Source organism: Phyllostomus hastatus, unplaced genomic scaffold (assembly GCF_019186645.2).
Source record: "Phyllostomus hastatus isolate PE091 unplaced genomic scaffold, TTU_PhHast_1.1 phas_scaffold_11, whole genome shotgun sequence".
NCBI classification, from domain to species: Eukaryota; Metazoa; Chordata; class Mammalia; order Chiroptera; family Phyllostomidae; genus Phyllostomus; species Phyllostomus hastatus.
Window position 1 is genome coordinate 6,016,421 of NW_025334005.1, and position 20,765 is coordinate 6,037,185.

Below are 20,765 nucleotides of genomic sequence, written 5' to 3' on the forward strand. Positions count from 1 at the left end.
CACCAGTGAACACCAGAGGATTAGGTCCCTCGAAGGAGTGGAAGGAATGTTGGAGATGGGGGCAGGGAAGCACCAGCACCAGAGTGCCTGTGCCACATGGCAAGCATGTGAGGAGCCCAGATGGGGGGTGGGGGGAGGTTGGCTCCCAAGAATCCGTCCGTGGCCAAATATGTCCAATCCACACCAATGAAAATGCACCAGGCCAGCAAGGAGCGAAGCAGGTGAAAGCCCCTGAAATAAACCAGGGAATGAACATTTTTGTGAAAGGGATCAAAGTAACATGGGGGTGCTGGTAAGGTGTAAAAGCGTCTTTGAGGCATAAGCTGCCCAAAGCACACCCTGCCTGATAGCCCCTGGGAAGCTCACCAGTGACCAGTGGAGGCAAGCTCAGTGGGGGCATACTCCAGGGGGTGAAGAGGGGGAAACACAGGAGCCACTGCTTGGCTAGGAGGGGCCATCACAGCTGCCTGACTGTCCCAGGAGGAAGCCCAACAAATCAGAACCTGAGTGTGGAAAGTGGACATTAAGACAAGGCTCAGTGCCTTGTCAGGAGAAGGTGATGACATTCCTTTACTGTTTGGAAAAACAGTTTCTCCCATAGGGGTTCACTTGTGGAGTGAGAATTCCCTCTTAGGGGTGAGAATTGAGGGTGAGGATCTTCATCAGCACTGAGTGGGGGTTTCATGCACACGCATGATGAGGGTGTTTGTCAGCACTGGGTGGAGACCTGGTGTCCAGGACAATGAATACCCAGAGTGGAGCCCAGCCATGGTAAGTGGTCACAGCATCAATGTGAGACATGCCATGGACCCGAGAACCTGAGCAGGCCACCACTACTGGGACCTGAGAGCCTGAACGTTCCCAGATGGACCTCGGGGAGGGATGAGGGAGGACAGTCGCATGCCAGTGAAAGGATCAGTGTTCAGCTGTGGGTGGTCGGGGACAGGGTGACTTTCAGTTTCTCAGCACCTTACCCTCGAGCTGGGTAAAGAATGATTGTGCGCTGGTGGGTGTGCACACTCGTGTGTGTGAGAAATGCATGTGTGACGTAAGCCTCCCTAAAGCCTCCATTTTATTCAACCACCAAGAAACAACTTTCGTTTTGCAGATGCTTTAATGAAATGAGAATGCATGTGAGGTTTCACAATTGTCTTGCATTTGTAGATCCAAAGATGAAGAAGGAAAGCTGAGCTGTGGCTTCTACCTGTGAACAGTCGGTGTGTGAACAGTCTCTGAGGTCGTGTGGAAGTTAGTACTGAGCACACCAAAAGCTGCTGAATATCATTTCCTGGAAAACAAAAACAGAGACATCACTGATGTCTCACCTGTTCTTACCAAGGAACATCCTGGAGAATAAACATGCCTCCTCTTTGTTTTCCTGGATGGGTCCACATGCACTGGCAGGAAGCTGGTGCTGGAAGAGAAGCTGGAAGAATCCCATTTGTTCTATCTCAGGTGACCATGAGTGATGCCAAAGGCTGTTGGTGTCCAATCTTGTCCCCCCAGGGTTGGTTCCCTTGGTCAGGTTATCTGCACGTTTCCTTATCATTGAAATAATGTAGCCAACAATAGGCTGTGTTTCAGTTTTCAGTAACTCAGCCCAAAAATGACGGAATGTGAAGTTCTGAGTTCCTGCACCTCGGAAGAAGAGCAAACAGCCCCATGCCCTCCCCACCCACAGCTTCTGTGGGCAACAAAACTTTGCAGGTGTGTGCTCCTCATGATTTGTCTACTGAATATTTAAAGAATATTCCCATCATCTTGAAATGAAGGGGCTGTAATTTAATCATTTTTAAATTACAATAAATACACATACAAATATTACTGTTTCATCACTTTCAGCGCACAGCTATTCATGTGAAGAACATTTGGTCAGCAGCACACCCGACCTCCAGGACCTTCTCATTGTGCTAAGGTGCAGCTGCAGACCCTCCCCACCTGCAGAGTTCCTCCCACCCTCCCTGGAAACCACTCTTCAACCTCTGTGTCTAACACATTGGCTACTCTACAAAATGTGATATTTGTCGTTTGGTGACTGGCTCATTGTTTTTCTCATAGTAACTCCAGGTTCATCCATGCCATCCCCTGTGTCAGGAATTTCTTAGGGGTGTGCACTTGCCTCTTTGTGCTGTGGCACTATGTCCAGGTGGTTACCCTGGAATGTTGCGAACAGTATATCAGGGCAGGGAACAAGCACTAGAAAACACTACACAACACATGGCATACATGGAAAGACTGCCTCCTGTGAAACCACTGATTTCTGTTCTCAGCTTTCCAACTGCCTAGGGGAGATTCACACCCATGGATTCCACGTGTCACTCTGGGGTCTTTAATTCACAGTCAAGGAATCCACCCACGGGTGCTAGCACACCCAGGTTGCTTGACAGTGCACTGAAGGTTGAATTAATAAGATGGAAGGCATCTTCCTGACAAGCATGACCATCACGTGCTTCAAAAGAGTTGTCACAAACGGAGAGCCTGCATGTCCTGTCTCTCAGTTCAAAAGCAGTTCAAGACACAGAAAAATTACCTGCAGCTCTAGAAACTTCTCCACAGTCTCTTCACTCAGATGGAAAAAGCCTTCTTTCAGGAATATTATGGCTTTTTCAGTATCTTCACCTGGTATGAAATCTTGAACGTAATTGATTAATTCACTCACGCTCACATTACGATTAGCAGTCATAGAGATCACAGTCTCCAAAGTTTCACAGCCGGACCCTGGGATGAAAGCATGCAAACACAGGCTCAGTGACCGAGGCATGACCTCCGTGTGGGGCCTGATTGTGACTCTGTCATCTTCTTACCTCCTCACAGGGACATATGCTCAGAGATGCTGGGGAAGGGTCTGAGTCCTCAGTTCTAGGAGACTCAACTCAGGACCTGGGGTTTTCTTGAGCCCTAAAGCATCTGCCTCCTTGTCCTTGCCCCATTAAGCCCCATACACACAGCACAGACACTAGAGAAATGGGCTGTTCTGCATGGGCTGGGTGGGGTGGGATTGGGGAGCAGCAGCACTTGTACAGGGGCCCTGAGCACAGCCCCCCTCCAAAGCCCGCACTGTCCCCATACTCACCCGCATAGCAGTAAAGGGGGAGGGCGGTCAGCATGAGGACTGCCACCAGCTTCATGGTTCAGGCAGCTGCTGTGGGCCGGTCACTCTGATGTGGCAGGAAGAAGGAGCTCCTGTTGGAGGTGACTGTCCAGAACACAGGCTTTTATTTGCCTGGTGGCCACCCTAATCCCTCCCATGGATGATGGGATGAGTCACAGGACAAACCTCAGGAAGGGACTGGGAGAATCTCCCAGAACCAGCCCACTTGGACTCTGTACAACTAAAAGGGACAGAGCTTTGAAAACCCTCAAACATCTGGGAACTGCAATAATGCTAAGGACATTAGACAAACTTAATGCAATAGTGCTTGCAAAGTCATAAGGCAAATGACACCCTTGTGAGCCTCTCTTGTCATCCCTGTTGCTTTATTCTTGTTGTGGTCCTCATTATCTCTTCCCCCTTTCCCAATTCCTTTTCCCCTCCTCCCTCCTCCTCCTTCTTCACCTTCAACTCGTCCACCTTCTCCACCACCCTCCTCCCCTCCTCTTCTGCCCCGACCCTCTTACTCCTCTTGTTTCTCTTTTACCTCTTCAGGGTACAAGAACACATTTCACATTCAGTCTGTGTTCCTCCTGATTCTGCAAACACATGGGCTAAGTACCATTCCACATGCTGCCTCTGGACAACTCACTTTCCTCACCCAAGGACTGCAACCCAGATGCTTTTCCTTGGGAAATAGAAATCATTTCTCACCTTCTTTGAAGGCTGTTTTCACAAAATACTCTCATTTAGTTAAGTCAATGATATAAAATTAGTTATAAATTTAGAATTAGGTTTAGTTTTTGTTAGTTCCTTAGAGTTTTAGCTCCACTGATTCAAAGGATGATGTGAGAAGTAGGATTAGAGATCATCAGGGGCCAGGTAGTGCTGAAAGGTGAAAGGGTCGGAACCTGGGCTCATGCGGCTGTAGATTGGAATCTCGGATGCACACCTAGTCATGACGTGTTCTCAGGAAATTTACAGTGCTGGTTGCCCCGAGGTTCCTTTTCTTCATTTCTGAAGCGGGCACACGTGATCTCATGCCTGGCTTCGTAAGGATGGCTGACAATTAGGTCAAGAGCCTATCACAGGCCCAAAAACAGAGTTCTTGGGAGTACATCAGAGGGTCTTTTTTCCATTCATCCTTCCTCCATCCATCCATCCATCCATCCATCCATCCTTCCATCCATGTATCCATCCTTCACCCATCCATTCATGTAGACATCCATGCTCCTAACAATCATGAATCTCCTAGGATGGGCCCCATGCTATGTGTCACAGATTCCATTGTAGGAACAAGTCAAGCAGGACCTTGCACTTGTGCAGCTTTCCTCTAACCCGAAGTGACAAAACAAGACTGCAAGAGAGTAGGAGAGGAAAGGAAAGTGATTGTGTCAAGACAGCAAAACGACCACTTGGGCAGCATCCTGCAGGAGGTCCAGGCAGGCGATTGCACTGGGACTTTTAAGCTCACCTGAGTGACTGGTGAAATGAAGGGCACCTTCTGGGAAGAGTTGTCTAAGCAAAGGGAAGCAAAAACAAAGGCTCTGAGTACAGGTGGCACTTGGCCAGCTGAGGGACACAGGCAACATGTCCCTCTTGGTGTCAGCGAGGGTCAGCACAGCCTCCTAGGACAGAAACACCACATCAGCCTAAGCAGGGATGATATGGAGGAACAAGAGAAACAAAGCTGGCTGAGAGTAAAGAGAAAAACAGGTGAGAGAGAGCCTGAGAGATGTATCAACAGTCAATCACCTGTGGATGCATTGTTTTCTGTCGGGATTGTTGGAGACCCATGTCTTTCCATCATTGTCCTGATCCAAAGTCACCAAGAACAATATTGATTCAGGAAGAAGCTAGAAATGGAAAGAAAGTTACGTTCTTACATGTGTACTTTCTCCCTGTTGACCACTGGTGGTGATCTTCATTCCAAAGTCAAGGGAAAGACTTTCATAAGGAAATGGAGCATGACTCATTGAACAGGTGGTTGAGGGCTCTGCCAGGTGCCCAGTGGGTGCACCAGTGCCCAGGTGCAGATCATTATGGATCTGCTCTGCTGTCTGTTGCGACACTGGACCCTGCCCAGGTTTTGTCCTCAGCAAAAGCAATCCCAGGTCACGTACAATGTGGTGTGTGTTTCTTCATCCCCCTGTCTTCTCCATAGCACTCAGTGACCATTCCTGGTGTGTGAAAGGACTAGGACTATAATTTTACTCCCAGAAGACTCATTTAAAAGTAAGCGTTCTGAAGCAGAAGAAGAGCCTGAAAGGTGCAAATGCTGGTATTGCCAGCCTGCTTGCTGTTTTGTCACCCCAAAGGTATGTTGACTCAGGTGCCCAAATTAAATTCAGAGCTGGAGGAGTGAGGTAGCCTTTGGTTTCCACGTTGGTATGACATTTACTGATTGCCTGCTATGACCAACCATGCTGTAGAGGAGAACTATTCAGATTTTACCCTGGATAACTTGAGTATGGGAATAGGTACATGTGTGGTAAGTCAGAATGATATTGGGCCTATCCCCAGGGTCACTGAAGACCTGAGATATACTCACACTTATATTTCAGTCATCTCAGGTCTTTTCAGGTTGAATGAAAGTAATGACATTCAGCAGAAGCTATTTTTCCTCAGTGATTCATGCATCGGCACCAAGCCTATGAAAGAGTTCTGAAGACGAGATGATACCAGACTTCTGTTTATTGTAAGATAGTCCTAGAAATCAGCCCCACAGCCTGTGGGCACAACATACTTCATGTTTTTCTTTTTCACTCATTCTGTAAAGCTGGTTCTGCCCCTCACTTCCAGGGCTGACATTAGACTCCAGGATGGTTTGGATGGGAATCGCTCCTACTTTCCGATCACACCAAGGTCTGGAAGTTGGGCGGGGTAGTGCTTTCCCAAGCCAAAAACTTCAGGAAAGGCCCTGGTCTTGGAGATGCCTTGATGGCAGCCAGATGTTTCCCCCTAAACGGTACCCCGGCCACTCCTGGACCACCTGCTCTCCAGGCCTCAGGCCAATGCTGCTGTGGAGCTGTCTCAGCTGGGTCTCCTCATACAATGGGAACCATGTGGGATTGTGCTGAGGCTGGAGTGAGTTACAGTGGGTAAGTCCTCACAATGGCCTAGGCACAGAGAAGGGATTGCCTCCACATCAGCTGCCAGGGATTAATTTGTAACATTGAGAAAGCTGTTCTCATCGCCTGTGTAGGACAGTTCAGACTCTTAGAGACCCCTGAAACTTGCTGCTATTTTACATTCTCTACTAGATTTAGAGATAATCCTGTTCCATTAGGAGGAAAACCCCAGAGTTCAAAATAAGCCCTATATTCTGATCCATTCTTTTTGACATTAGACTGACTCTTTCAGGAAGAGTTTTATTAAGGTGTGATTTACAAATAACTTTGCTTTTGACCATATTCTACCTCCTGGTGACCTGTTAATCTTCTCAGAATCTGGCTCCTACCTGTGCTACTTACTTCCAGATTCAGCAAAACACAGATGGCAAACCATTGTAGAGCACTTAGTCGATGCAGGGCCCTGCAACCACCACTTTTAATCTTCACAACAACCCATTGAGCAGAGTGATAAAGAAATTATTGGCCAAACTGAGGGCAATCCACAAGGTAGAAGAGGTCACAGAATGGATGGAACGCCAGGACAGTAGCACAGACCAGGCCTCTGGTGAGCTAAGGGAGATGTGTGGGTTCCAGTCTATGAGGCAGGCATATCATTTCCCCCCAGTTGTGCCAGTTGGGATGGAGAGACCAAGTAACCTGACCAAGGGCACACAGCTAGTGGATGGCAGAGCAACCAAAGGAGCCAGGGGTTCTGGCATCAGAGACAGCTCTCAACACTATTGACCGCCATAGCCTGACCCCTATGAGCCTTCACTTTATGAGTCAGGTGGACTCTTGTGACCTTGACTTGCACAACTGCCCTTGTGGACTCCAGGTAGATCTCTGTGCAGCAGCCAGAGTTTTCTGCTGAGGCCGTTGCTCCATCTGAAGTCTTCTCCTCCACTGTCCTTGCCTGAGTCCCTTAAGGTTAAAACTCCTTATATATTCTCGATTCCATATCAAAGACAGCCCACTGATTGTGTCATATCATGTACATGACTCTAAGGATCTCCTTTCCAAGACCCCAGGGCACTCTGTGTACACCTTTCCCCTAGTGAGTGGGACCTGACACCATGGTTCTTCCCTCCCTATGAAGCTCCTATAAAGCATGACTTGTGGTCTTCTGCCATTTGTGTCACACAGGTGACATGTAGGCATTTAATTAGTTGATGTATGACTGGTTTTGGGGACAGATTTTGAGATTCTACAAAGAATTTTCTGATTACATCACATGTGCTAGTTTGCAGTGTTTTTATAAAGGGAAGCCCATTTAAAATAGAAACTTAAAGAAAGGCAAGACCCCCACCCAAGTCTAAGCCTGGGTACCAGCCTGACATCTTGGTGCTAACAGCACATTCTTGGTGTTTCTGGAGAGAGCTGTGGACTCAGCCTCCACAGTCAGGGCCAGGTGAGGAGAGGAAGAAGTTGGAGCCCTGACATCCAGGGACTGGGCCACCTCGAACCTTTTGTTCCCCAGAGGTAAACATTCACTTGATCCAACTTATCCCACACCCATCCAATGACTGGGACAAGGAGCCGATTTGGAAGCAGAATCAGGATCAGGTGTCACCTGTAGCTATTCCCCTTGGCTCAGTCACCAAAATCCGGAACTTTACACAACTTGACATTTCTACAAAATGTGTGGTTAAATATTTAATCAGCACACACTCATGACATTCACTGCTTCATTAGAATTCTACACCAAGTCTTCTCTATTTGGTTACTTATTTTCCCTTTGCTAATGCTCACATTTTCTTGCCAATGGAGGGCCTCCAGAGTGTGCCCTTCTGGTCCTTAGGAGCATTAACACAGAGAATATGGGAGATCTAACAATCCATTTCTGTACTGCTAGAACTGCAATTTTCTACTGGAGTGGATCCTTTCACTCCTTGCACCCATCCCTCTGGACATTTGTTCATGTCCAGAGATATTTTGGTGTTCCAACAGGATGGGTGGTATGATATTGGCATCAAGTGGGTGAGACCAGGCATGCTGATAAATGACCTGTGATGCTCAGGGATTCACGACAAAGAGACTCTTCACGTCCAGTGGCACCAAAGCCATGGCGGGGACTCCCAGTGATAGAGAAATCTCCACTGACTTTGTGGCCAGAGATGAGGAGTATGAGGGGTCCTCAGTGGACACTCATTGGACAGTGAGTGGAACCACAGGGCAGAGGGATGCCTCAGCCCTGTCAATACCTATGGTCAATACCACAACTATGAGGAAATTAACTCCTGTTGTATTCAGCTCCCCAGCTTGCGGTAGTTTGTTACAGCAGCTGCAGAAAACTAATACACAAAACCATCTCTCACCCCGACCTCCCTTCATATCACCTCAATCTGTTTAATTTTCCTCCCAGCATTGCCTCTTGTCCTCTGGCATGTTCAACACCATTCTTGCCTCCTTCCCACCCACCTTCCTTGACCATAGATCCCATCAGAGTTGTCCCTGGGTCTGCCTCATCCACACCTGCATTTCCAGTAGCTGGCACCATACCCAACACACAACACAGATAAATACAGAGTTAATTAGCAACTTAAATGGTGTTCTTTCCTTCCATGTTCCTTAGCATTATCATCTCCAGGCAACCATAAAAAGAAGAATGAAAGTCTTCTTCTCTGATGTCCTTTTAACAAATACAGCACGTGTGGTGCAGGGTAAATTCCAAGTTGACCTGAGATGATTTGTAGCATCTTAACCTGTTTGGGCCAAACTATATCTCCACAAATTTCAATCCTGTCCTACCCTGCCATTTCTGTCTTACAACTTTCTTTAACTTTCAACCTTTTCATTTTAAAGATAATGATATAGGAGCATTGTTCTCAAAAGGAAATATTGAGACAAAACTTGCAGTCAGAAGCATAAGACCCCTTTCCAACCTGGTCCTCTTCTGCCTTTCCTGCCTTGCCTGTAGCTTCTTTCACTGTGTCTCCTGGCATAGAGTATGGGAATATATTTTACTCCTCTCTGTGGATTCATTTTTAAACGCTTATTTCTGTCCTGTGTTGACTGGATTGCATGCCTCGTTGTTCTTCATCTGGGCCTTTTTGTAGAGCATATCCTCTCCTGCCTTCTGAGAAGGTCATTGGTAATAAAACTTTTGAAGATTTGGAAGTCTGAAACATTTTATTCATGCTTAAAGGCTAGCTGAATGTCTAAGAATTCTAGTTGTATACAAGTATAGGTCAAAGCCTGTGAATTTTCAGTATTACTTTGTGTTTTTCAGTCTTGCGCTGGTTCAATTTTTATTGTACACTGTTGCCCATGCCTTAGTGTTTGTGATAAAGATGAATCTGGGAGAGGCCTGGCTACAAGGATTTGTGAGAGGCCAAGGATTTGTACTGGCCAAGTGTGAGAGGATTTGCAGGGAACACCGTAGGTGGAAAGCGTGAAGCCGCTAGTGTAGCATGTGACAGATTTCCCTCCCCACAGGCTGAGACTTGGTGGGAAGGAGGCCCCGCCTGGAGTCGGCACAGGCTGGATATGGTGTCTGATGGAGGCAAAAGCCCTCCTCCTACTCCTTTCTAGAACATGGTGGTAGGGACAGGTGATGACCTGCCAGTCTCACTTGGGTAAAGGACAGGATTCACTGGGGAAGCAGAATCCCTCCAGACTTCTCAAAATTTTTGGTCCAAACATGTAAAACTGAGGGTAAGGAGAAACACACACATTTTCTTCCCCTTGCTCACTGTGTTGGGAGGGTGGAGTTGTCCTGGATCAATGGGCACTGAAAGCCACATGGCCAGAGAACAGGACCCATCCCCTGTCCCCAGTGCAGGAAGGGGAAGCTGAGCCAGGGACTGATGCTGCACTGTCCTAATCCTCTGGTCCCACCGTTGTGCCAGTGAGCTGACAGCCAGAGGGATGGGGCACAGGTGCTAGGCCAAGGGGCACCAAGTGGAAGAAAGGGCGGCGTGCTGCATGCAGGATGCTGAGACTGAGACTACCGCGAGACTCCAGGAGAAGCCTGAGGTCCAACAGTGAAGGGGAAAGAAGCCAAGTGGCCTGGATGATTGTGCAGTGGTCACCTGCAGTTTCCCAAATGATGGTATTTTTATTTTTTATTTTTGAACATTGTTATTTATGTACTTATTTTATTTTATTTTTTATTGTTTTTCAAGTACAGTTTTCTATCTTTTCCCACCACCTCAGCCCTTCCCACCTCCCTCCCTTCTTTCCACCCCCTCTTGTTTTTGTCCATGTGTCCATTGTTCCTGTAAACACTTTTCCCTCATTATCCCCTCTGGTCACTGTCAGCCTGCTCTCAATTTCAATGTCTTTTGTTATATTTTGCTTCCTTGTGCATTTTATTGACAGGTTCCAGTGAAAGGTGAGATCAGATGGTATTTGTCTTTCACCACCTGGCTTATTTCACTTAGTATAGTTTTCTCCAGTTCCATCCATGATGTTGCGAATGCTGGGAGCTCCTTCTTTCTTCCTGCTGTGTAGAATTCTGTTGTGTAGTTTTTTGATCCATTCATTTACTGATGGGCACCTAGGTTGCTTCCAGCACTTGGCTATTGTAAATTGTGCTGCTATGAACATGAGGGGGGGGGCGGCATGGGTTCTTTTGGATTGGTGTTTCAGAGTTCTTAGGATAGAATTCTAGCAGTGGAATTGTCAGGTGAAAAGGCAGATCCATTTTTTGTTTTCTGAGGAAATTCCATAGCATTTTCCATGATCATAGCACCAGTCTGCAATCCCACCAACAGTGCACTAGGGTTTCTCTTTTCTCCACAAACTTTCCAATACTTGCTGTTTGTGCTTTGTTTGGCTATGATGGCCATTCTCAATGGTGGTGTGTCATTGTGGTTTTAATTTGCATCTCTCTGTTGGCTAGTGATACTGAGTATCTTTTCATATGTCTCTGGACTCTCTTAATGGCCTGCTTGGAGAAGTGTCTGCTCAAGTCCTTTGCCCACTTTTTAATTGGGTTGCGTGTCTTCCTGGAATGGAGTCATATGAGTTCTTTATATATTTTGGAGATTAAACCGTTGTCTGAGGTATCATTGGCAAATATGTTATCCCATACGGTTGATTCTCTTTTCATTTTAATGCTGTTTTCTTTAGCCATGCAGAAGCTTTTTATTTTGATGAGATCCCATTTGTTTATTCTTTTCTTTATGTCCCTTGCTCTAGGAGACATATCAGTGAAAACATTGCTGTGTAGAATACCTGAGATTTACCTCTCTGTGTTCTCTTCTAGGACTTTTATGGTGTCACAACTTATTTTTAAGTCTCTTATCCACCTTGAATTTATTTTTGTGTATGGTGCAAGTTAGTCATTGAGTTTTTGTTTTGTTTTGTTTTGTTTTGTTTTGTTTTGTTTTGTTTTGTATGAAGCTATCCAGCTCTCCAAACACCATTTGTTGGAGAGGCTATTTTTGCTCCATTTTCTGCTGCTGCCCCCTTTGCAAATATTAATTGGCCATAGAGGCCTGGGTTTATTTCTGGGCTCTCTATTCTGTTGCATTGATCCATGTGTCTGTTCTTATGCCAGTACCAGGCTGTTTTGATTACAGTGGGCTTGTAACACAGTTTGATATCAGGTATTCTGATCCCTCCTGCTTTGCTCTTCTTTCTCAAAATTGCTGCAACTCTTTAGGGTGGTTTGTGGTTTCATGTAAATGTTTGAAGTGTTTGTTCTGTATCTGTAAAATATGCCATTGGGCCCTGACTGGCGTAGCTCAGTGGATTGAGCGCGCACTGGGAACCAAAGTGCCACAGGTTCGATTCCCAGTCAGGGCACATGCCTGGGTTGCAGGCCATGACCCCCACCACCAGCAACCACACATTGAATTTTCTCTCTCCCCCTCTCTCTCTCTCTTTCTCTCTCTCTCTCTCCCCCTTCCCTCTCTAAAAATAAATAAATAAAATCTTTAAAATATATATGCTGTTGGTACTTTAATAGGTATTGCACTGAATCTATAAGTTGCTTGGGTAGTATGCACATTTTGATGATGTTAATTCTTCTCATCCATGAACACGGTATATGTTTCCATTTATTTGTGTCTTCCTTAATTTCTTTCTTCAGTGGTGTGTAGTTTTCTGAGTACAGGTTTTTACCTCCTTGGTTAAGTTTTTTCCTAGGTATTTTATTTTTCTTGTTCCTATATCAAATGGGATTATTTTTCTGATTTCTGTTTCTGATATTTCATTGTTGGTATACAAAAATGTTATTGATTTCTGAATATTGACTTTCTTTCCCACTGCTTTGCCAAATTCCTTGATTAGGTTGAGCAGTGTTTTGGTAGAGTCTATAAGATTTTCTATGTACACTATCATGTCATCTGCAAACAATGACAGTTTTGCTTCCTCTTTTCCAATTCAAATGCCTTTTATTTCCTTTTCTTTTTGTCTGATTGCTGTGGCTAGGACTTCCAATGCTATGTTGAAATACAAGTGGTGAAAGTGAAACAACCTTTCCTGATCTTTGCGGGAAAGTTTTGAGCTTTTGCCCATTGAGTATGATGTTGGCTGTAGGTCTCTCATATATGGCCTTTATTATGTTGAGGAATGCTCCCTCTATTCCCACTTTGTTGAGTGTTTTTTATCATCAATGGGTGCTGTTTCTTATCAAATGTTTTTTTTCTGTATCTACTGATATGATGATGTGATTTTGGTCTTTGCTTTTGTTTATGTGATGTATTACGTTTATTGATTTGTGAATATTGTACCATCCCAAAGGATAGTATTTTTTAAATGGGAGAAGGAACTCGGGGTGCACCCTGTCTCCATCTGGCAGTGTGTGGTGGGGTTTTCTCTGGGTGCTCTAGAGGAAATAGGCCCTGAGGTGGAAGCTTGTCATTCTTTCAACATTGTGCAGCTTTTGAATAAATGACCTCTTTCCATTTTCACCAAACCTCTGTCTCTAGATTTTTACCTAGAGGGTGGTGGCATGCTGCAGAACCCCTGTTAATATTCACTGACATTTCTTCTTTGAGAATCATTTTTTCTTTAGGGAGATGTAGCAAAAAGTCACAAAAATGCGTGGGATGTGAGTGAGCTTCTCCATTTCATGTTTTTCACTGTGGGGACATTTTCTTAATACATTTATAGGTGCCTTTCTTCCCACCACATTCACTCTCATTTCTCAATTTTTTAGTTGGACTTGTTTTTCTTTTCTCTCATATTCCTGTCGTTTATATAAATGAAACCAGGCAAGCTGGCATCATGCTGCCTGTCACCTACCAGTCCCCAAAACAGAGACAGTGATTGAATCTCTATGGGCAGATGCCAATGAACTGAGAAGATGGTAAGTTTGTACCCTAACAGACCACATGAAATTCCATTTTCAAGCAACCCTTTTAATAAGAAGAAGAAAAGTATAATTAAATGGATTGGAATTCAGGGGGAAATTTCATGCAATAAAAGCTGCAGCATTTTGTCATCTGTGTCCTGAGCAGTGGGCATCTCACCCTGGAGCACAGTGCTCAGATACCATCTTCATTGCTTGCAGTCCTCCTGAGGCACAATAGTGCAACTCCATATGGTTTCCTGGGGTCAGGGTGGGTCCTCCCTTCAGTTCCTATAATCAATAACTTTTGACATATGTTGATTATTAAGCTTATTAACTATCATCTCAAACTAAGATTTTTCCAAGTTTTGAGTCTCGTATCATATATACTTGTACATACCTTTGCTGCAACATTTTTCTTTGTCTTCCAAATCCATTATGACATTTTTCTGCTGTCATATTTTTAACCTTTCCAGAAGACTTTGTTTTACCATGAGACAAGAACAAATAGATCATTGTAATATGATCTTTCTGAAGACCCACGAGAGAAAGTCCTGTCTGGACCAGAGAACTTGGAACAGACATAAAGGTATATGTGCTATGGGGTAAAGGGCAGAAAACTGTACTTTAACAACAATCAAAATTTTAAAAAAGAAAAAAAGAAAAAGGGAGTATGTGTTGATTAAGATCTTCCTTGGCTCTCTCTTCCTTGCCTCAACTCTCTAGGCCAAGGTCGAGAGACAAGGGCGAGAAGCCAGGTGAGGTTGAGAGGCAAGTTGATGGCCCTCAACTGCCATAACCCTGCCAACATCATCTGAAAAGGTGAAAGAGAATATAGAAACTTTATGCAGGGGAAGTATTTGGCTTGCATACCAGAAAACCTGACACTACAAGATTGAAATCATGGTTTTTAAGCAACATCCACAGCAGTGACTGGCCCACATCCTTTGAAAGGTGTCTCACAGGTGTTCGCTGTCCTTTCAAGATTCAAGATTGACAAGCAGCAATTGATTGCCTTCTTGGGTTAGCTGTTAGACTTGAATATGGACATAATGCTGAAAAATACAAAGACTTGGTATCTGAAAATACAAAATAGACAGATAGTGCAACTAAAAATGTTCAACCACTCATCATTTTGCATGTAGATACTTCTGATTTTAAGGCTGGCACAACGACGTTGGCTGACCTTCAGACTCTAAGTCATCAAGATCACCTTGGAATGCTGAAGACCACATGCTGTTTGGTCCAGGGTCATCTGACACAGGTGGCAGTTACTAAAGCAAACCAGACAACAGAAGAGTTGATTGCCTGTTTCCTTACTGGAGCATAGCCTTAGTTTCACACAATAGATGAAGTACATGACAAAATCTGAGGTCAAATTCTGTGATTATTTCAACTAGAAGAGCTCAGGGAGATGTAGACCAGATTTACTGCAGCCATTGTAGCTATTCAGGCAGTTGCTGCCCATCCAAAGGCAGACCAGAGCCTTGGGAAAGCTGGAAGGTGAACGTTTTAGGATTCCAGCCTCTCACCAACCCAGCACAATTGGGAACCATGTATGCCCTGGCATGTGTTTACAAATCAAAACTCACACTTGCAAGGAAAGTATCCCAGAAAATTCACTATGTTCTACAGATTTACCATCATTGCCTTTTCTTTAATAAACATTGGGAAAGTTCTTTCTTCTCTTCTCGTCTCTCACCATCTTTATGCCCTAATATGTCAGAAATGAAGGTTAGTGTCTGTGAGACAAAAGGTGGAATTAGAGCAGAGAGAAGAAGAAGAAGTGTTTGTTTGGACCCAAGGTGACATTTGAGTATCACACAGGCTTGAATATGCTAATTTCTGAGTGAAGACATGAGTCTCATGTCATCGAAGTGGAGTGCCACTGAGCATTTGCGTGAAGTAAGTTTGTATGACAAAGCAGGGCTTTGGGTTCTGAACACTGACCCTGTCACAGGGTGTAAGATGGTTTGAGGAGCAGAGTTGAGGCAGAGAGGATAACATGTGTCCCAAGGAAGAGTTAGGATGCTTGTTTGTGGGGCTTTAAGGAGGATTGAAGGGAGGAAGAGTTGCCAAGGGTGGTGAGCAATGTGAGTGTGCAGAGAGCAAAGAGATCCCTGAAGGCTGAGCCCTGAGATTCACTACAAAGTGAGAAGTAGACAGAAAACAAATTATCCTGGACCCTTCCAGCATGGAAACATGGAAAGGGGTGAGGCACAGGCAGGCTGTTTGAGTTTCTCACAGGGATGAAATGGCAGTGGGGATGCTGGTTGGGAACATTGCGACTGCTCAGGGAGGCAGCAGTTCCCTTAGCAAAGCCCAGGGGTGGGACCCTTTTGGGGTGCTTTTGACCCCTCACCCCCTTTTTTCTCCTGTCCCTGTGCATCTGTGCAGGAATGTGGGATGGCTCCTAAGCCAGCAGTCTCTCTGGGATCCCTCCCTCAGGCCACCGTGGTCACTGGATGATGTGTCTCTAGAATGTACTATGGTCACCACCTAATGGCCACTTCATGACAAGAACCACCCCAACTCCAGGGAGAGACTGTTGGACAAAAACAAGACAGGGAGAGAAGTGCAAGGCAAGTACTTTATTGAAGCAAGACATTGAAACCTTCACATTTTGCAGGGGTGATCAGGCCATCCTTGAATGACAGAGGCGCTCGTGTGCAAGATTTTTAAAGTCTACTTGTTACATTGGGACTGTATACTTTTCTGAAATAGAGAGAGAGAGAGAGAGACAGGGGACATCAGTCATGCTTCCCCTGGAGATGACACGTTCACAGGGACTTCTGTTCACATCAATGTGTGAAGGACATCGCACCCAGCAAAGGCACATGGAGGCACGAGGCAGGAGAGCCAAGCGGGAGGGAATTCAATAGTCCTGGTGTACCCATCACAAACCATGTAGGACAGGGAAGGACACGTCCATAGCCTGACAAATAAACCCTGAGTGACCCAGGCATGGGACGTGGGTTTCAAATGGAGACAGGAGAGGGTCAAGGGTTGGGCTGAGCAGCTCAGGATTTCCTTCCTCCAAATCCCAGGTCCAAGGGCTTTACATTTTCACTGCAGAGTGGTTGCAGGGTGACAGAACAGGATGGGGAAGAGAGGGAACATGGGACATTCTGCTTGCAGGAGATGTCCTGTCTCCTGCATGGAGGTCAACCTGACAGCACATGGACATCCCCACACTGAGCATCCAGCCAGTATGGGAATTTGTGCCAAAACTCCTCATTCCAGGGGTGGACCAGCTGAGAAATTATCATAAATATCTGATTTCTTCCCCAACACATAAGAGAAGTGTCTCAACTCCAGGCAAGGCTGCAGAGGATGTAACAGGGAGGGTCTCTGCTCCCTGCTTGTGACAGGTGAGGGTTAGGAAAGTGGGGCAGAGGGACAGGGAAGGGCCAGTTCTGTGAGAGCTGGTGGAGCCCCCAGCCAGCCACACCTCTATCCTGACACAGGGTCTGGGCCAGCACCACCCCCATCCGCTGTCTCCCCTCCAATACTCCCTGCCCTCCATGACACTCCCCAGGCACTGTGCCAATGAGTGAGAGAGTTGGTTCTTCAACCTCTGAAACTTCCCAGGCAGGCAGGCAGCAGTCTCTGCCTTTCAGCATCACCACCTGGGTCCTGGTGGTCCTCCCCAGGACACTGTGGGTACACCTGCCCAAAGAGGTGACCCAAGAAGGAGGAACATACTACCCATACTCTGCATCTTTAGTCTAGCTCAACAGATGTCATGTCATCCACCCTGTGGCCCTGGGCCACTCTGTCTGAAGTGACAAGGGAAGCACGTGCCTCCTCACCCTGTGCCCACAGTGCAGCACCCTGATCTCCCTCCTGGTCATGCAGCTGAGCAGAAGCCCCTACACAAAAGGAGGAACCATTTACCGCAAAATTGTAAAGTTTTGCTCTGTCTTGGAAGGGCATAAGATCTACCCATTTCTTCACTTTCATCGCGGCCTCAATGAGTTCTCCAGGTGGAAAAAATTTTACAAGGTTGATCTTGTAGAACCCTTCAGGTTCCAAAAAGAAGCTTCTAACTTCAGCCATAAGAGCTGGACAGACTTTTGCATTTGCTGGAGCAGAAGAAGAAACACAATTGATTTAAGGAAGTCACTTTTTCCCTCATCGTCCCCTGACTTTAGAACTAGACAGGAACACCAGGGGCATTTATGGTCCCATCCCAGAATGGTGCCAATGACAATGGAATATCCTAGAGGTGGTGACTGCTCAAATCACAGAGCAGCAACAGGGCTGGTCCTAGAAAACAGGTTCACCGAGCCCCAGTCAGCGGTTCTCCTGTGTAGGTACATGTACGCGTTTCCAAAACTCTCCTGCTTTGCCGAAACTCACTTTCCCTGGCTTTCAGAAATGAAGGTTTTGCCTGTCCTTACAGTGACATGTTCTTTGGTCCTGGACATCAGGGGAGGAAAGCTCTTAGTGATCAGTCTTTCCAGTGGTGTGGGAGAGGAAGATCTCTCAGAGATTAGAGAAGAGGGACCAAGTCTGGAGAAGAGCAGGGATAATGATTGAATGTAGGAAGATGCTCTTGGGGAGTACATTAACAGTAGAATTATGTCATTGGGTGAAGACAGCTAAGAAACTTAGAAAGGAATCTGAGGCTTACACACCAATCAAAACTAGCTCTTCTCATCTGCACTGGATACAGAATTCCTTTGAGATGGGCGGAGATGACTACCGGGGCCTGCGTTAGGCTCCACAGGGATTGTGCTGAGACCTGAAGTCACCAATCTTCCTGGGCTGGATTCTCCATCCCCACCCCACACTCTGCCCCCATTTCTTTACAACCACCTGCAGCAGGGCATGTGCCCTCCTACTCTCCCATGTGACCTGTTCACACAGCCACTATTCAGAGACGGGGAGAGGTCAGATCAGAGGAAACATGGGGAAAGAGGAGGAGTTCAGAAAGTCAGAGAAAAGAGAGTCAAAGCACTTGGGTCAGAGGCAAGGGCATGACGACATAACAAAGTATTGTCAGATGAGTGGCTAGAAAACACCTAGAATCACAGCCACTATGGCCATAACACTGGACTGGTTCTTTTCAACCTGGGCAGACTCCCGGAAAAGGAGCAGGGTGTGTGCATGTGTTGAGTGTGGCTGCTTCTGACTGATTCCTGAGAGAGCCAGACCACACTGGCTCTTCTTGAACTGAGAACTCTCCTAAATCCCTCCCATCTTGAACATTCTATGAGTGTGAAAGGCAGCGTTTGAGAGCTGTGGGCTCAACTGACACCAAAGACTGTGTGAAGAGGACCAGCTGGTGAGACCCAGAGCTGGCTCCTGACACCCTTTGTTTCACTTTGTGGTCAGAGCTGCTCTTGCTGGTGGCAGTGGAAACCAAGGATGAGAGGAGGCTTGGGAGGATGAGCATTTGTTCAAGTCACGGCTCTGCTGAGTGGCCGGTGTGATGCACGACCAAATCTTATCTCGTCCTGCTGCTTCTGAACATAGACCCCAGATGGGGAGTGAGGCTTCAAATGAGAAACTCTTCAAAGTGGCCTGAAAGGGTTTTCTGGAAAGTTCCAGGGTGTTGGGAAATGATACAGGAGCCCTTGGCATTCAGGGGCCTACTCCACAAGTAGCAGGGCTGGTTTGGATTTTGGTTCATTCATGCCTCCTCCCCAAATAAGTTACCTACTTCAGAGAAGGTTACTTACCTGGTCTAGTGGTAGTCTGATTAGGAGTGATACTCACCCTCATAGCAGCAAAGGGCCAGAGTGACCAGCAGGACACACAGGGACAGTCTCATGGTTGATGTTGTGTTGAGTTCAGCTTTAGCAAACAATGAGCAGTTAGCAGCTGGACTCAGCAGCCTGGGGAGCCCAGGGCTATTTGTACCCAGTCAGCCTCACAGGTCCTGCCCACTCAGACGTGGCAGGACACAAGGCCTGGCCTCCAGCCCTCCCTTCCTCACTGAAGCTTGATGCCAACCATCATGGTCACAGCCCCGGAGACTTGGTCAACCACACACATTGCTGACACCTAGCACATCTCCTTTGTGGCAAAAAGCAAGCATGGAGTTTTACGAAACTATAATCAGTTGATTGGCATGTGTCCCAAAAGTTTAGCTTCTTAACTGGAGTTTCAGAAGTGTACAATCAGTTGATTGATGCGAGCCTCCTTAGAATTTAGCTCCTTAATTGTGGGCAGTGACTGGTTTTGCTCATCTGTCTCAGCCTCGCGCCTGGCACAGACAAGGGGATTGGGACATACTCCTGGAATGTTTACTTTGAGTGCACCTTTAGTGCCAAGGATGCCTGCTGGGCCAGGGTCCCTTTGGGCACATGAGGGAGTAAGGTCAGTAGCACATAGACACTTATGAAGATACCAGTGATTTGGCTCACTAGAGATCACTGTGCAAAGAGAAAGACTACCTAGCCAGCTCCGACACTCTGACTCTCATCTAACGTTCGAAAAATGGTGTAGCAAGCATTCCATCAAATCAAGCAGGAAACTGTCCTGACTGATGGTTCCCTTGTCAGTTAGCAGGGTGGCCCCTCCTGGGTCCTCAGGGTCTCAGCAGCAGCAGTGCCCACAGGGCCCATCCCCCTTCTGTCCCCAGCCATGTGCAGACACCCCACGGAAGGCCTCGAGCATGGACCCTTCTCCCAGGAAGAATGGGAAAGACATTAGAAAACAGTCTGGGTACAGAGGAATATGCTTGAGGGCCTCTCAGAAGAGATTGGATTGGACATGAAGTGGTGTTGGGAGGAGGTATCCAGTGGGAACTGAACGAGGTAAGACTAGACACCATGAACCAGGTAGCTGGTACAGACCACAGGAACCCATGCATGTTACCCTGAAACAGCAGTGCCCAGTGGGACAGGGACAACTTTGTGACTGGAGACAGACTGGGCCAGGTCAAGCAAAGTGCCCCTGTGCTCCAGCTGTCCTGGAAACTGAAGGGTGGCTGAGTAGACACTACCCCAATTGCCCCCTGCTTTCCTCTCTGAGGCAACAGGAACTGCTCCTCGTGGCTGCTGGGAATGACAAATTGTGCCACCACTCTGGAGGACAGTGTGGCCATTTCTTATAAAGTAATCCTCTGACCCCATGCCCCAGCACTTGCACTCTGTGGGTACAAAGGTGCCACCAGGTGTGTGATGGTGACTGCAGAGAAGACTGTGCCTGTCTGGAAATAAGGGTAGATGGGAGCGCTGTATACATTCTGCCCCTCCTTCTGTGAACCTGAAACTGCCCTAAAACTACAGACAGTAAGGTGTCCTGTCCAGACGGCAGTGTAGGCAGACATGGCTCACCACTTCGAACAACCACATCCTAAAGACACAGA

At 46.5% G+C, this 20,765-nt stretch overlaps 2 protein-coding genes and 1 pseudogene across 2 annotated transcripts; 1 reads left to right on the forward strand and 2 right to left on the reverse strand.

Moving 5' to 3' along the window:
- Positions 1 to 1,167: 1,167 nt before the first annotated feature.
- Positions 1,168 to 3,153, reverse strand: LOC123829268 (mammaglobin-A-like). Its single transcript, XM_045854769.1, has 3 exons — positions 3,074 to 3,153; positions 2,531 to 2,718; positions 1,168 to 1,288 (listed from the first exon to the last, which is right to left on the reverse strand). The coding sequence occupies exons 1-3, from the start codon at positions 3,126 to 3,128 to the stop codon at positions 1,250 to 1,252; spliced, it is 282 nt and encodes a 93-aa protein (XP_045710725.1). The 5' UTR covers positions 3,129 to 3,153; the 3' UTR covers positions 1,168 to 1,249.
- A 5,113-nt stretch (positions 3,154 to 8,266) lies between these two features.
- Positions 8,267 to 14,951, forward strand: LOC123829247 (annotated as a pseudogene).
- Positions 14,952 to 16,077: 1,126 nt separating this feature from the next.
- Positions 16,078 to 19,267, reverse strand: LOC123829603 (secretoglobin family 1D member 2-like). The gene is made up of 3 exons (XM_045855471.1): positions 19,169 to 19,267; positions 17,342 to 17,529; positions 16,078 to 16,159 (listed from the first exon to the last, which is right to left on the reverse strand). Exons 1-3 carry the CDS (start codon positions 19,221 to 19,223, stop codon positions 16,130 to 16,132), a joined length of 273 nt encoding a protein of 90 aa, XP_045711427.1. The 5' UTR covers positions 19,224 to 19,267; the 3' UTR covers positions 16,078 to 16,129.
- Between the last annotated feature and the right edge of the window lie 1,498 nt (positions 19,268 to 20,765).